The sequence below is a fragment of the Apostichopus japonicus genome, chromosome 19, assembly GCF_037975245.1.
Source record: "Apostichopus japonicus isolate 1M-3 chromosome 19, ASM3797524v1, whole genome shotgun sequence".
NCBI lineage: Eukaryota > Metazoa > Echinodermata > Holothuroidea > Aspidochirotida > Stichopodidae > Apostichopus > Apostichopus japonicus.
In genome coordinates, this window is record NC_092579.1 from 23,473,618 (window position 1) to 23,492,429 (window position 18,812).

The window sequence follows — 18,812 nt, forward strand, 5'->3', positions numbered from 1 at the left end:
ATATAGAGCTTTGCTTTTGCATAAAAAAATCGTTTATTCATTTACTTATTAATTTCATCAGTCATGGAATAAAATGGAAGGACAACTATATATACAAAAGGTTTTTTTTTAAATTTGCCTCAGATAATAGTTTGAATAATGTTCTCTGCAAAATTCTAATTACTTGATATTTTATCCCTATATATTTTATTATGTTATAATATTACTATATTACTGCATTGAATAATTTATCCGATATCGCATAAAAAGTAATAACAATATAATGATAACTGTAACGAAGTATACAGTAATTTTGTACACAGGAATTTGCATATCAGAGGCAACAGTTCTGAGCCTTGAAAACTGCTGCACAAAATGTGAAACTAAAATTATTCCCAATTGTTATCAATCGTTTTTAAAATTAATTGTCATTAGTCAATATGACATATTGTTGTTTCGATTAAGGTATTTGGCAAAGCGGAGAACATATAAGAAAAAACGACTGTTTGAGATATTCAATTATTCATTATTTTACAACTTCGTGAAAAAAACATTTTATTTAAAAAAAAAACAACAACGACCGTATTGTTTAATCGTTAGTATATCCTTTTGTTTAAAAGAGAGTTTATCAAAACAATTTTTTTGCCGGATGAAATACAATCCTGCATAATGATATGATTGCTTACGTTAATGCGCGCGATACTGCGTTAACGCTCAGTCGTGGTACTATAATGTTTCCCTGTGTGACGGTTTTAAAGCGTATAGCCGCAATGGCATGCATAATATATATAACTATATGTAACTATATATAACTATATATATATATATATATATATATATATATAGTTTTGTCTTGATAAGCGTGTATTATAAGTTGTCAAAGAAGATAACACCACAAAGTATACGGTAAAGTTCACGCGTGGGCTTCTGTTTCTAAAACCATAATTCTATATCACTGCAGGAACCCCCGACCCACTTTCACCTTCCCTGCTTCTGAAAATTTGGTGTGTTTAACGCAGAGCGGGAGGTACCGGAAGAACAGAGATTTGTTTGCGGCCATTCACCAAATCATCTGATAATTATGTGGACATTTTCAATGATACACGGCGACCACTTATACCAGGAATAGGGTCAGTTTCACCCCAGCCATAAATATGCATATGTGCATGAACGTGGCTTTGCAGACCACTTGCTGGGTTCATTAGGGGATTTAGGTCTCACGTCAGCATTGTGTGGCTTTAGTAATTGCGTAATATGAAACCCGGTAAAGGAGGTCGAGTCCAATCTTCAACAATTTCAAATGAAAGGACGGAAACCGTGTTAACAATAAACTCGAGTACATCAACTATACTGCTATCGACATCTCACAAATCTCATTATATATATATTTATATAGTTAGATATAGAGTTATATATATAATTATATAGATATAGATATATATATATATATAGTTATATTTAGTTTTGATTCTTATGTTAACATATCAATGGAAGGCGCCAACCTTTGCGGGCCATGTCCATGAAGGGAAAGGGAAGTACGCCACAAAGCTTGCAAAAGTACGAGAAAGGCAATAAATTCAGACCAATTCACTTTAGTTGTTATCACTGTAAAATGTCAACGGGAAACGTTAACATTATAGTCATTGTAACCTTTCCAATGTTTTGACTGTTATTTTTAGTTGGAACTTCTTTTTTCCATTTGACTTATAATGGCTTAGTGTAACGAATTACCATGTATTATTAGCTTTCCTACTTCCTGCATTGCAAAGTATACACTGGTTTGAATGACCAAAGTTCACGTTCAATAAAATGAAGTGTTCGTCGGCTCAAGGCACTTTCTTTCGTGGAAAAGATAAATGTTATATTAACATTCCAGAAAAATGGGGCGATTGTACCAGAAAATTTGTCGATTGAACTGAACATACTTGAGGGACAAAAAAATAGGGCTGTGTGTATGCATAGTATAAATAAAACACTATGTTGCCTATGGTTATAGATTTGGTCACAATTTGGATCGGGTGGGAAATTCCTGAGAAATTACCCTATAAACAGCTGAGTTCCTCTTTCATATAGTCTGATAAACATATTATAAGGGTTATGTCAGTTAAATAAGATGCAACACAAAATCTCACAGGGGAAAACAAGAATATAGCTTTTATGGCCTTAAATGATGCATGTTTACAGAGTAGGCCTATTACAAATTTATCAAGGAACAACTTGTAGTTGCATGCCATTCATCTTGGCTCTGTTGTTACAGTAATATGAAATTAAAATAACATGTTTGGCTGAGATATTAGAATCAAAGAACCTAATGTTAATGAAGTTAAAATGAACATGAACATTGAGATCCGCACAGAGGAGCCGAAGTCATTATCAATTTAGCCTTAAAGGAGCATTTTCAGAGATTTAGCATATTTTAAAAGTGAACATTTATATATATATATATATATATATATATATATATATATATATATATATATTTATATATATATATATATATATATATATATATATATTTATATATATATATATATATATATATATATATATATATATTTATATATATATATATATATATATATATATATATTTATATATATATATATATATATATATATATATATTTATATATATATATATATATATATTTATATATATATATATATATATATATATATATATATATATATATATATATATATATATATATATATATATATATATATATATATATATATATATATATAAACCATCTAAACAAAGTATTGTTTCAGTTGACTATCACTATCCCTTTCTTGGAAAACGAATCCGGGTTGCTATAAACCTAGTTTTAATCTGTTTCCAATATAGATAATAAAATCGTTACTTGTCAGTATGACCTTGAATTTTGAAAGATTGGGGAGGAATTCGGGATTTTTCTTTTAGAGTCCTTTTGCTATCATTTTCTAAGAAATGTGAAGTCGTTAATTTTATCTTTGAAGATTAATATCTAATACTTTATCAATGACGAAACTATCTACGTGCATGTGAATAATTGTTCTTGATATTGAAAATGTTGAAATGAAAATGATATTAACGATTGTCCTCAAACAGAAACCCACCCATGAATTGTGCTACTTTATAGGTTTCATAGAGTACAAATTATATATATATAATATCTACATGTGATAACTATACAATATAGGTCTATCTGTTATATTAAGCTATATGATTATTCGTTAGTCGAGAAGAAAAAACCAACAAACAATCCTACACGCGGCAGGCACTATACGGACGCTGTCATGCACGCCTGCATAATGTTTGCAGCTCGTAATCTATACTACATAACTATCTCGGCGTCGGTTTAGGCTTCATGGCTGTCGCTGTAGACGTGCTACTATGCGTTTAAAGGCCTTTACGTTTGTAAAACGTGATTCACACTTGATATAAGATCCTCATGATCATACGGTTATAGACCTGACATGGGGTCACTGGAGTTACTGGTGGCATACTCCTATTAGAGTCTATATCATTCCGCCGGCAAGTTCTCCTTCAGGAAAAATTGCAAAACATGCAATAGGGGTATATCTTTTTTGATTTGTTATCAATCAGGATCTGGCTTTTGTGTCTTGCATGTTGAAGAGCATGAACGGAAGTACATGTGGTGCAAAAATTGGGTAAAATTGAGGCAATTTTAGACCCCTTTAGGCCTCCCCTGTGGGGCAGCATACAAAGCTCAAATTCTGTCTAATATCATCCTGTGATATCAGAATCAGCTTCTAATAAATGCTGCTTAGAACCAACACGCGGTACTCAACAGTGGGAGGTAGTATCAAACACCATCTTGTTATTTGTGTACTACTGAGTGAAGAAGTTTGTGTACAAAAGACGAAAACTTCAGGCTCTGATAGCAAAACATCTACATGGTCATGATACGTTTATAGCTAACGAGAACTTCTATCTACACTTAGAGTCCACATTACTTTTGTGATTTAGTGTTAAAGTCAATGGGGCTTTTAATGGGCGTATGCTACCTACTGGACTACAAGAATATCTTCAAAGCATCGATGTCGTCATCATGGACTAATAACGACAATGTCCAATGATAACAATTAAGGCGCTCCGTGGACGGGTGATATAGGCCACTCATGTATATGAATGTAGAGTATTACAAATAACACGGCCTCTTCTTATACAGAGAACGAGAACACAAACCGAGAAGTTTGATAGACCGTTAATTTCGGACAGTTCGATAGCATATATATATATATATATATATATATATATATATATATATATATATATATATATATATATATATATATATATATATATATATATATATATGAACATATATATATATATATACATATATATGAACATATATATATATACACATATATATACATATGTATATATATATACAGTTTATATATATATATATATATATATATATACATATGTATATATATATATATACATATGTATGTATATATATATATATATACAGTTTATATATATATATATATACAGTATATATATATATATATACATATGTATATATATATATATACATATGTATGTATATATATATATATATACAGTTTATATATATATATATATATATATATATATAGCCTATATATATAGCCTATATATATACAGTATATATATATACGGTATATATATAAATCAAGAGTCGCATTTTTGTTCTATCATAACTGAACTGTCAATATTATGAAAGGTAACGAATACTATATCTATACGGTAAGATGTATTAGGTAAATTAAATGTACCATATGATATTCCCTATAATCTGTGAATAAATTGTACCATCATTTTTGTTGAACTTTCAACAGAAATGTAAATGTTTTTATTATATGCAGTGAAGCGAGGATTGATCGACTCGATGTCAATAAAAATGAGAACAACGAAAAAAGCTGTAAAAACGAAAGCATCCTTTAATTACTCCCTCATTAACGACCATGTGGTGAAACAATTTAACATTGTCTTAGTTTCATTAATTGCAGTCTGCTGATGATGACTCATACATGTAACGTTTGCACACACACACAAAATATTGAAAATTGAAATTGGCAACCAAAACACAATTAAAACAAAAAACCAATGGGATGAATGGGGTTTTCAAATGCTGAATCTAAATCATATCGAAGCTCTTAACATGATTTAATGATGGGTTTCAGTGACATGTACACTGTGAAACATTCTAACTTTTAAACATATATATAAATATAAATATAAATATGAATGAAAAGAAAGTCAAGTAGCATGTATAAAAGAATTCAATAGGTCTAAGTTTGACATCACAGATTATTAACAAAATGACATCTTCCATACAGAGGACGTACTGCGGAATAATTCCATTGATTTTTGGATCAAGCCCACTGAAATTTTGTTGTTTTTCATTTTCCAATGATCACGTGATAAGAAAAAGTATCTCCCTTGAAATGTTGTTTTTGTTTGCTTGCTTGGTGGGATCGTTTTCAACTGTTATGTGATGTCATGAACAAGAATGCCAAACCCCCAAATTTGACGAGGGCACGAGATACCTGATTTCCGGTGTCATCTATTATCGATCAATATCAACTGCCGCCGTATTGTTAAGGTGCTGCCGTTCCCTCTATTTTTTGTTTTGTTTTTTAATTTATATATGTAATGTATATGAGCAGGTGTGATCATATACTGTAGAAAACAATAACATGCATGCATGTTTTGGGTACATTGAGCCCTTACTGTGAACATTCAGAAGCGTAAAGAAAATGTTATGTTAACATTGCTTTCCTTCCCAACTGATTTCCCCTTCACCTCCGTAAACTTTCAAGAGAAACATCCCTTCTCTTCCGTGAAGAATTTTTCGAAACATTTCTATCACAGTTAAGAATATGAGGTGTAGGGTTACGTCTCCTCGTGGACCAAAAAAAAAATCAGTTTACAACGCAAAAACTGTGCTCTATGCAAGTATAAGTTCATGGTGCACATCTTGATGTGACAGTACAAAGTATTACATATGTAAAAGGTTGTTGTACTTCAAGACCATATCGTGACGTACAGCAACTGTAGCCTCGGTGACCTTAACAGAATTTCCAATCATATTTTGCCATGGGGGTAATTTGGTATATAATTTTTTATCATCATGTGATGTCTAGCCAGATACGTGGATTAGTTACATTTATAAATCGATTTTGAGAAGTGATGTTAAAAGGTCTCCTGTACATCATATGGAGTTACAGATCTGGTATGAATCTAGGGAATGCTAATCTCGAAAGGAGCAGTTTCACGAAAAAAAAATCCAGTTTTAATGTAATGGAAGTATAGAATATGCAGCAGTTTTCATTCCCTTTACAAGAAAGAGGAGAAAATTGTTTGATATGACGCAATTTGCAGTTACTGTACAAACCTGTCCATTATTAAGCCCGATTTCATGGAGGGTATTTCTCAGTGCGTGCACTAGGGAACTTATACATACATTATACTGGCCCAACCAAAGAATACAATATTCAAACATAACTGAAGGATGCCCTATAATATCAACGAAACATTTAGAAATGGTCACAACAATGTTGTTATCAATAAACATGCAGCAAGTACAATTTTAATCCAAGCCGGAAATTAAATGAAATATTGTTTAAGTCATACCATTTCGTTTCCGGTGCTGTTTTTTTTGTTGTAAACTTAGAAAAACGGAAGCTAAGACAAAGGCTACACAGTTTATGTTTTACATTGTTACATCTTTTAGGCTTTTTGCAGTTGACTGTGTGTGAAACGACAGAAACTGTGTGAGTTGCAAGGTCAAATACGGTCCCAAAGAAATGAAAGAGAAAACTGGCGATAATGTTATATCAATGTAAAAATCATACTGGTTACGCTAACATGGCCATTTTAAGTTCATCAGCACCTCATATTATCTTTATCAGCCTTTGGAAGGGCAAAAGTCAGGTAGAATAGGACTGTATAACTTCAATATATTTATACGTTTCATAAGAACCAAATCAATTTTTTTTTTCCTGAAAAAACCCGTCTTTGTCATGCAGTTTTCACCTACAATGTGATGACTATTTTTTACTTCAAACTTGTACGGTAAAGGTAATGGCGTTATAAGTTGCCCACCCAGTCCCGTAATGTACCCCCTCAATGTTCATACAGAAATTGTCTGTCGGTCATGCTAAATTTGAACCTAATCCGATGATGTATCTCTATGTATAGAACAAATCGATTGGGGTTTTTGGTAAATTTTCTTAAGGGTTTTCCGACGACAAATTAAGTAACATATAACCTATGATGTGGATTATCAGGCTACAGGATTGGTCACACAGACATATGTGCTATCGATTGTAAATTTGAACATGATACATACAAATCTCCACAAATGTTAAAGTCCACCGATGGTAATACAGCCGGATTCGAGCAGAAATGAGAGGAAAATTTGCATAAACATGTTACAGGAAGCAGGTTGACTGGTCGCCATTCCGTGTGACGTCACCGCTTTTGGTAATTAAGTGTAACAATATATACCAGAGTATGTCTGAATGTGTGTTGAATGAAAGAACCTTCAACTTAATCACTATTACCACGTCTACGGCAAACACCACAAGCTTCAATTGAATAAGTTGGCATGTTACACTGTACACTCTTATTGTAGAACCTACTATACGTTAGGATAGGAAATATAAAGGCCTATGCTTTCCATTCGAATGGGTCCATCGTTATTTCATTAAGTTGCACTATAATGTGACTTATACCTAGGCTATAGGCTTCGGAGGGAAAACTGTTGGGTCAATCAGGTAAAAATGCGGCTTTTGTTTCCTATCCTATAACGTATAGGGTAGGGTATAGGTTTATAGATTTACCTTGGTTCCCATCTAAAAATATTACACGGTATAACAGACCAACGTGTTTGACGCATGAGACTATACCATAACGCCTATACCAACTAGCCTATCACTATCACGTCCACGTTGCCACTATAACCACCGCTACCACTGGAACAATAAACTATACAACTCTCATACTGACAACACATTTATAATCGTTTTCAAGTAGCTCTTTAGTTCGGCCGGCATGTTTTCTGACCAAGTATTACTCAGTACAAAATAACAATTAATCACGGCTCTATGGGACACTTGCCTTGATTTTCTTACCAACTGAAGGTTTAATCAGTGAATAGAAAAGAATTTGATTTGAATCCTCAACATTCTTGTCGACCGGACACTTTTCGTAGGTGTATATAATATATATATATATATATATCAAGCACAGTTCAATAAATACTTATGAATGAATCATGGATGAATGTTTCAAATTTTGAACTTTTACTTCAGATCTTAGTATAAAACAGCATCAAAAACATAATAGTAGTTAATATCACTGAACCTGTTACGACTAATATCGATTATTGATTAAGCAAACCAACCACTGTTGGTAACGCCTTTTAAATCTATTAAATAGTAAATAAATTATTAATTAAAACAAAACAACTAAAATCATGAATGTGTATGCATGTTTGTATGTATATATGCGTGTATGCGTGTTTGTGTGTACGTATATTTGCACAAGTCTATCCATATAGTTTCATGACGTCATCGCCTTCCTCTTGCAAGCACCGAAAGTTATAGAGGGAAGACTAATATGATGTACGTAGTAATAATATTACATTAAGCATGGAGCATTTTCTACGAAAATAAACATGAGGGTATAACATAAATGTATAACCATGTTTAAAGGAAACATTTCATGTATAAAAGAAAGTAACAGAAATGCGGAAATTAAGTGCAATACTGGTCACGCGGTCGTGCATACAAGAACTAAGATTAAAGCAAGTTTTTCCTCTTCACAACTTTTAAGAATGTTGTAAAAAAGGACGGATTTAGAAGGTTAGAACTGCAGCAAAAGAATACAATAAAGGTCTATATATAGTGTATAGTGTTTCGGAGAGTGCCAATACCATTTGTGTGTAAAGCAAGAACCTTATGACTTATATGGAGGAATCTACGTATGTATCATAAAAATCGATTTCAATTAAAGCAGTGCGAGTGCTTTTTCTTTCGCTGTCACGATGGGGGAGGGGGGGGGGGTAGGGGTTATTTTATTGGTTTTTTCTCCGAACGGTTTGCAATTAATCCTATGTATGCACTCGGTCAAACACATATCCTGAAGTTATGTTCTTAACAAAGATATCAATGTTGATGGTTTCTCTCTTTCTGTGCGTGTGTGTGGCCGTGTATGTGAAATTTAATGGATTCCATTATCCCAGGATGTAAAGCTATATTTAACAATTAGGAAAAATAAGCAACAATATTAACAATTTAGGTGAACCAGTACAGAACGATATATGCTAATATGAGATCAAAGTCCAAAATGCATGCATGATGCCTTCAATAGAAGTCACGGTATACATTCAAACAACCATGCCTTCTGCTGTATATAGGCCTTAACGAGTCACGCTATACGTAGGCTATATTTTGAGTGTGTGTTCCATAATAGCAGTGTATATAAAGCCTATAGTCTCTCCGTTACGTCTCTCTCGTCGTCTTCTACACAGAATATCCGCACATCAGTAGAAACGGTTGCCAAGTAAAACATTACTTATGCCCTTGGCCAAGACTAATTGCATATAGAGTAATGGATAGAACCAAGCCTATGAAAGGCGTACTCGCATAAATATGTCAACCTATCATTCCTGTGTATTTATCAAATACTTGGCACCGTATATTTTGTTATCATGAATGGATATCGTGTTATACTACTGAATATCACATTAGCTGCGACATTATGTACAGCGATGTATAGAATTGTATAGGATATTTTATTTCCATATGTATCCGTTGATTCAGTTATTATACAATTGATCAAACAATGTATTAACATTAAACATTAAGTCCAGGACAGGAGATGACGGCATCATCACTTTAAGCGCTCATTTTTTAATTTCTGTATTTATTGATATTTGCTGTTCTTTGCACATTAACATATCAAAACTAAATTTCGGCCTATGTCATCCTATCGAATGAAAGCCACGCTAACGATATCACCGCAAATGGCTTCAATATATCGCTTTGAAGTTATTGAGTCATCAACTTCAACAGTCTAAAAAGCCTTCAAATATACACAATTCCAAAACTTTTAATATATTCTGTTCCATCATCAATCCCTCCCCCCCCCCCAACCCTACCCCCTTGACTATGTTTACAGTCCCAGTTTGAATCTCCTTTATGGCTAAACACGGTCATATTCATGTACTACGCGAAGTTACATTGATTGACCAGACACGTAATCCTTTGCGATTGATATAGACGATAGCCGGATGAAAACACGATAAATCGCCCGCTTGACAGAGTGAATAGCTACTGACAATGATGAAATGTCAGTTTATTTGCGTCACGAGGATGTAAACCGTCAATGTAGGTGACACCAGACGGTACCCGTGGGAGCAAAGGATACCCCTGGGAGATGGTTGTAGGCAGTCTAAGGTAAACATTCTCACATAATGACGTATGAATGCGATACATTTTTTTTTGTTCTGCGGTTGAATGTCTTAAAGGAAGGCCGGTGGATCGATGATTCATACGTAATTAAATGTTGCCTTTGTTCCATAGCTCACACCGCGTTTGTTGGGCTAGTAAACTGGCGTATACAATATCACGACATGACCAAAAGAGTGGCAAATATCACGGAAATATATATTTTTTTTCAGTTTTGAATCATAAAGCGATATTTTTTTTACTACTTCATCGTATTCCACGTATATGATTTTGAGACGCTCTCGTCAATCCAATTGTGTGATGTCTCTTACAAAAATGTTGTAAGAAACAGTTTCTTGCACGTAGAAAAATAACAGTAAAATAACAAGAGCAATACCCCCCCCCTCACCCGATTCATATATATGTAACGTATAGGCTAGAGTCGAGCTATATAAAACAAATGTGATAGTAATATAGAGACATAATAAGTTTACCTATTGTGAACTCGATACTAAAGGTGAACAACATATCTACTATTCATTTTTATTTGTCTTGCATTAGTATTTGAAGGTGCTTGTAGTTGTGTTTTTCATTAGCGTTTGTATTTGCGTTTGTTTTGTCTGCTGCGTTTGTATTTACAAATTTGTAGTTTTGTGTATTTGCACTTTGCATTTGTATTTGTATTTGTGTGTGCGTTTGTGTTTTGCATTTTTTATATTTTTTATGTTCATGGTCGTGGTTTCGTTTGTGTGGCAGGTAAACACAACCAGACTGAAACCAGTTTCTACGAGAAGTCAAACCATTTTGTAAAACAACTTAAACGTATATAAGCCTACACGCAGCGTATATTCGTACAATAGAAATTCTTATGAATCAAACAATTTCTCAAAGCAAACATGCTTTGATAACATACATTTCACTGAATAGTCTAAATTCCATCATTCTTTACAGGAGTGTAAATGTATAGGAACAAGGAGTGATAAATGGTTTCTGATTTTCACAATTCCAACAGGCACTAAAATACCAGCATCATCACCAAGCAAATGCAATTGATGTAACAACACTGCTGTTGCCCCCCCCCCACACCCACCCCCTACATGGATACCCTATGATACCAATAACCAAAACAGTTTTGAAATTGAACATACAACTTGCTATCAGCGAGGACAGTTGTATAGACAAACCACAATACGTGTTACTCATCTTCCGTAGATGGACACACCATCAAACTCCATTGATGATAAGAAAGATCCAACATTGGAGGGAATAAGTGATCTCTTTTGCTTAAGTTGTCCTATCTGTCACTAGGGTGGGGAAAAAACCCTTCATGATACCCCTCCCAACCCGCTCACTCCCTACACCGACTCGCCTCCCTTGTTGACGTATACGGCATGTATAGATAAAAGTATGCTAATTGTACACGATTTAAACGTTTCCGAATCTCAATCACATAGGTTGACCATAGATATGCTGATGAATCGATGAGTGGAGATAACTGTAATTGATACTGGGTGGGTAGGAAGTTGAAATCGTATTCGCAGACATAAATTCGACAACTCTCACTCTTTGTGGTGTCAGCAATCTTGTTCTTTCTATATCTTTAGGTTAAATATCCAGTAGGCCTATTGGTGTCCCACGAATGTTACATAATAATAATAATACAATTAATAATAATAATAATCAGCAGTTATTTTTAGGACGCTTAAGCGGGCTTATGGATTACAACTTTCACGTCAGGTGGCTTCCAATTCAACATTTTAACTCATCTTTTCAATTTAGAAAGTCATTTCAGATGGGAAAATCGTAGATTGCTCTTGGATGAAAAACCCACGTTACTATAACCCGGCAGGGAATCGAACCCAGAACCTCCCGATTGCTAATCCCCTTTGCTTCAAATGCCACCGCCTTTAACCACGCGGCCACAAGCACCGTGTATTCCTTATTATATACTATTACATACAGTAGAAATATAGTAATACACTACTCCATACAGTAGACGTATAGTGATACACTTCTGCATACAGTAGACGTATAGTAATACACTACTACAGACAGTAGACGCATAGTACTACACTACTACAGACAGTAGACGTATAGTAATACACAACAACATACAGTAGACGCATAGTAATAGACTACTACATACAGTAGACGTATAGTAATGCACTACTACAGACAGTAGACGTACAGCAATACACTACTACAGACAGTAGACGTTTAGCAATACACTACTACATACAGTAGACGTATAGTAATACTCTACCTCAGACAGTAGACATATAGGTGTCCCACGAATGTCATATATGAATCCATATGGAAATTAAAGTACGTTATATGAGGGATGAAATTTGTAAATTATGTTTGTGTTTTCCCCCTCAACTTCACATAGACTTATTTCACTTCCGACCATTAGTTCGTATAGAAAACATTTTCTCATTTAGGATCAAATATCCATATTTAATATTGCGTTTATTTATTAAAAAGGATATTGAAAATGCAACGACTGTGGTAGAGATATGAATAATAAACCTATATTATGAATTTGAAAGCAGGAATTGGGAAATCTAGAACAGTGACGAAAAGTCTCCCTGGGATCCGAATTCGAGCCTCGTTATAAATATTAAATTGTTAAGTGAGTAGGTACATTTATTAATGAACGAACGCACAAAGGGAGCTTCAACTATTTACCTCTCGGAGACAATTTCGTTTTCTCTTCCTGAAAAAAAAGCTAATGATAGCCTATACATACAATTGCAACAGATATAATGATAGCCTATACATACATCTGTAACAGCTAATGATAGCCTATATATACATCATTACTCTATAAGTAGTCAGTTCATATAGCGTTGTGTTGAACAGAATCCACCGTTTTACATTTGGATCAAGGGATTCGTTTTTCTTAAATCAACCTTAAGGAAATATCAAAAAACAAAAACTTTGTCACTTAATGAATACGTTGTTAATTATATCAGACGAGTTTTCCGGTTTATGCCGAAACTATCATCTTCCGTCGCAACTATTTCCTTCATTATTATACATTAATCGGTAATAATCACACATAGGCCATACATTCAATAACCACTGTGAAAAGTTCGCAATTATTTCGACACTGTTCGTCTTCCTTGAAATCAAAATTGTCGACTACCAAATAAATATATGTTACTGAATCCCACTATAATTATTATTATTATTGTCGAACAGCATTGGAAAAGTTGAAAAAAAAATCAAAAAGATGATTTCATTCATTTGAGAAGTAATAGATTAAATATGCCGTATATAATGCGTGTTTTTATATATGGCTCTTCTGAAACTATATCCAGTAATATTTCAAAGATAATAACCTAAGCATTATTGTGACATTGGCATCATCTAAAGTGTCATACTAGGCATTCTATAGAGACATTCTTATAAACAAAAAAAAAAGGATAATTGACCTGCAGTCCAAATTGCCGATTAGGTTTAGATTATGATATCACCAAACGGCCTATGACAGTTTGGCTGCAAGAAGGAATCCATCAATCAATGGGAAATGAATGTGTAACTGTTTATGAAAATGTAAAGTTCATGTCAAGTGAGCGTCTTAAATTCCTGCGATTTATTTGTATTGACAAAGTCAACGTAACGATTATCTTTTGGTTATGTACTTGTATATTTATAAGAATCAGATAGTGGTATGAATACACAAGCAAACTGATAACGTTGAGGGACTATAGATAATGATGCCTTCAATATAACATTGTAATAACGTCTAGGGCGAAATATACTGTTGTTGAGTCTTGTTCAAAAACGAAGAAACACATTTTCCAGCAAACAGTACGATGGAACTGCAGGGGATGGAGTGGTGGGGGGGGGGGGCGGCGGAGAAGGAGGAGGAGAGAGGATCACGTGGTTGAATTCTTGTGCGCAAACTCTATCTTGGGCCACTTTTCTTTAATACTTTTATCCCAACGAGTGTTTTATATGATACAGCTGTATATATGTTAAAGGTTTTTTTTTTAGATTCCGATGGAATCTGAACATACGATCAGCGTCCATAGCCCAGTGGTTAAGGTGTCCGCATATAAAGCGGGAGGCCCGGTTTCGAATCCCGGTGGAGGCTGGAAGTTTATTCACTGTTCTTGATTTTCCAACTCATTAAGATTTCAATTATATATATATATATATATATATATATATATATATATATATATATATATATATATATATATATATATATATATATATATATATATATATATATAAATATTTATATATATATATATATATATATAAATATTTATATATATATATATATATATATATATATATAAATATTTATATATATATATATATATATATATATATATATATATATATATATATATATAAATATTTATATATATATAAGACAATTTTTTCGGTTCCATGACCACATCCTTACCTCCATGCATTAGGTTAATCGAGGAAAAATCGCAGGTGGTGCATATTGACTACCTATTAGACCGTTTTCATTACCGCCTACATGTTTATTACTCCAGTAAAAGATATGATGACTGTAGGGGGGAATAAACCCATTTGGTAAACAACAGAATACCGACCTGCGTTCGCTTATGGTATTCAACCACTGGAGCGAGCATATTAAATATGCGTCATTCTGCACATCATTTTAAAACGTTCCATAATCGAAAGGACCCATTAATCATCACACAATCGATACACAAATAATGAAAACGAACTGTGCATATATATATATATATATATATATATATATATATATATATATATACAAGGGCGGCGGAAGCACTTTCAATCTGGGGGGGGGCACCGACATCAAAGGGCACTTTGCAGAAATTCGATTGGACTGATGCAGCCTTATATTTAGTAGCCTTTATAACTCTTATTGTATTATCTTATTTGCGTATACACATCACTCCATCAACGCCCCCCCCCCCCCACCCTCAAGGAAAATATGCATACTAGCACTGCAATATCCAATGTGCAAATTGGGAAACAACGAACAAGTTTTCTTTTGAGACAAAATGAGGTGAAATCATGCGCTAGTTGCTAATGTAGGAATCTTCCGAATTAGAGTCTTTGTCAATATCTTAACAATTTTTTCCATTCGAAATAGCTTTGAGTTTGACCCACAGAAATTCATTAAAAGTCAGGGGCATAGCCAGGATTTGCAAAGTTGTATGCACGACTATCTGAGCGGAGCGCCACCATAGGTTGGCGCGGAGCGTACAAGCAATTTTTTGGTTTTACAAACCCCTCAGATGGCTGGAAACGGCCCTTCCCGAGTGTTCATTCTGGTTCCCTGGCCTCTTGTTAACTTGAGACACCTCAATTTTTATGTAGAAAAAGGGCACATTTTTAACCTGAGGAAACGTGGGGGGCACGTGCCCCCTGTGCCCCCGGTTCCGCCGCCCTTGTATATATATATATATATATATTATATATATATATATATATATATATATATATATATATATATATATATATATATATCACGTGTGTCATATGCCAATCAGAAACAGAGGTAGTCTTTATAATATTGGTCTAATGCCTAACGTTGTATTAAATCATTTATAATTATTTTGCGATGATCAGCCTTGCATATAATATATAAACAGGCGACGTACTGCATCCGACGAAAAACAACAACTTGGCAAGATGAACCACTTAGGCATAGAATGAAACACGGGATGCCGTGAGGGCAGGGGTTGACGGGGGGGGGGGGGGAGCGGAATGCCTATAGTAGAATCTAGAGGCTATGCTATAGTGTTTGTGACTTAATTTCGATATGAAAGTTCACATGTACAGTCAGCCGTGTGTATAAACTGACTTCCATGCACGTGCAATCGTGCAGTCAATGTCGTACTGCAACGGTGTTTTGATCGGAAGTTATAAAAAAGACTGTAATGCCATGCACGTTTCATTTGCTGATTGGCTGGAAGGGTTGCGCAATCGTGATATTTCTCAACATATGGAACGGTTGCAGTTGGATACATCGCTGCGGCAGGACCACAGTACATGGAACGACCGAACAAGGATATGATAACGCTGATAAAACGAGACATGCACCCCTCCTGTATTACGATACAGTAGTTATAAAGAGTAGATTTTTATATCATCTCGATGTAGTGACGTAGGCCTACGTGCGCCCGTTGCTTTAACCGTAATCCATCGACAGTATATATATACCCTACTGGCCAACCACTCTACTCACTCCCTTTAATACAAGTACCGCACTGAAAACAAACTCATTTAAATTGGTAGTCTACTTAAATCTACTTGATGGAGTGGGAAACTACAACTATGAAACCTCTTATGACTGACCGTAAACAATGAAATTAACTTTGACTTGCAACTTAAATGTTTCTATGAAGTTATGATTCACTCTTTGAGTCTCTCCCATCCCCACAATACGGCACACCTACCCCATCACCCTCCCGCCAGGTACCCAGTCTCAACCCCACACCACCCCCATCCCCACCCCCATTCACACCACATATCGCCAAAACTATTCGGACTTTCTCTACTCTCTACTAAGTAAATCTACGCGGACTTTTAGCCTATATTTTGCCCGCAGCCTAGAATGTTCCGTAACGTCAATTACAATTTTTAAAAATTTATTTTTGAACTTACACTTCTAAATCTTCTTTTGGTAATGCGATCGGCAATGAAAATCCTGTCGTCTGCCATGACAAGATTATTATTTCCTGGGTAAATAGGTCACAAATTTACTCCCTCCTATCTCCCACGCTTCTTTCGTGACCAATGTTTTTCTTCTTCCTTCTTTAATGTCAAGGTCAGTTTGACTCGGACAATAAAAGCATAACACAAAAATGTCCTTTATTTGTTATCTCGTAATGTTACGAAATGTCAATGGGACATTAACATTGTAGTTACAGACAGCGGATATTTCAATATCACATGAGAAATAGAAGTAGTAGTTAATAGTACTAGTAGTAGTAGAAGTGGTGTTAGCACAGTCAATCCACGTAGCGTGAAAACGCACGTATCATTCAAAAGCATCGATATTAATTAATTCCATGTATTCCAAAATGTGTCTCCGTAACGAGTTAAGTTACTACGTGTAGACTGATCTACGTGTAGACTGATCTACGCGCACTCTTCACTTCCACTGTATACTACCGCTGTTCCGTTTGAGTCTCAAATAATCCGCGCAAAACAACGAACATGGGACTCACTTGTCACCTCTAATGCCCCCGTTTTAAAAGCACAACACGATTTTGCTTCAACACACGACACTAAAGCCCGCGTGAATTCACAGAAGAGGCAAACGTTAGTGTTTCCTTTATCCTTTTTATATGTATATATAGATATATATATGTATATATATGTATATATAAATATGTATACATATCCGTTCAGCTGTTCTAATTTGAAACTGTACGAGAAGCTTATTGACCAATCCGATCCTTTGTAAGGCGAGCCGATATGTGTACTTGAACTGCGTATATGATATACTTATCTGTTAAACACTCATAATGAATCCAATTAAGTAAACAAATCCCTGCCGGTTAGTTTAAAGCCACTAGTAATGTGCATGCACAATGAAAGCCAACAAGGCAGATAAAAACATGTTTCCTTCATGATCATAACTCATAGAGTAGTTACGGCGTACAGTTACATACCACATTATATACGTCTCTTCATTAAATGAGACTTCACAGCATTGAGAATAAAACTTCCTATTATCGTTCGATACTGCCGAGGTAGGTTGCGCAATGCAATACTGTCAAGAGGGGATGATTTATTCCATGAGCGTGTCAAGTTACCTAATTATTGCGCCATATAACTGTTACGCCATTTTCCAAAACATTCCAGTGCATTCCGGATTGCAAAATATGTCGTTAACATAATATCAGTATATAGGGGGTATATACTGAATTACGCTACCAGAAAGGAATTTAATTGCTAACCTGTTTCCGTGTACTCATTACAGAGGGGAATTGTAGCCTACACGACGTACTCAAGTTGTTGTACTCGCAACACAAGAAATCTAGCATAGATGCTATTTGTACAATTTTGAGTATTCGTATACTCGCTCTCAGGGACTTGTACTCGAATACATACCAAGGAGGGGCAGTGGGGGGGGGGGGCGCTGGGGATTCTTCTTGTACTGTACCGCGTATACACTCATGCTGTGATACACTCATACCATGAAGTTAGGCTTTCAAATACCCTTTTTTTACCGACTGTTACCGAGAATTGTCAATTTAATATTGCAATGGACTGTCAAACCAAATCAATCTCCTATGCTATTTCCAGCGAGTGAAAGTTAATCAGAGAGGTGGAGAGAGAGAGAGAGAGAGGGGGAGAGATGTTAATGAATGGAGTTCAGTTCTCAATATGATAAAGTTGACT

The 18,812-nt window shown here is 34.7% G+C and overlaps 1 protein-coding gene across 2 annotated transcripts in view; it reads right to left on the reverse strand.

Moving 5' to 3' along the window:
• The window catches only part of LOC139959474 (uncharacterized), a 52,285-nt gene extending 34,164 nt beyond the window's left edge, over positions 1–18,121 (reverse strand). For both annotated transcript variants that reach the window (XR_011790134.1, XM_071957132.1), the window contains exon 1: positions 17,067–18,121. Coding sequence is in view for 1 of the 2 variants with exons in the window: in XM_071957132.1 (XP_071813233.1) it covers positions 17,067–17,123 (57 nt within the window). In the remaining variant the exon portion in view is untranslated. The remainder of the gene's footprint in view (positions 1–17,066) is intronic.
• Positions 18,122–18,812: the final 691 nt, after the last annotated feature.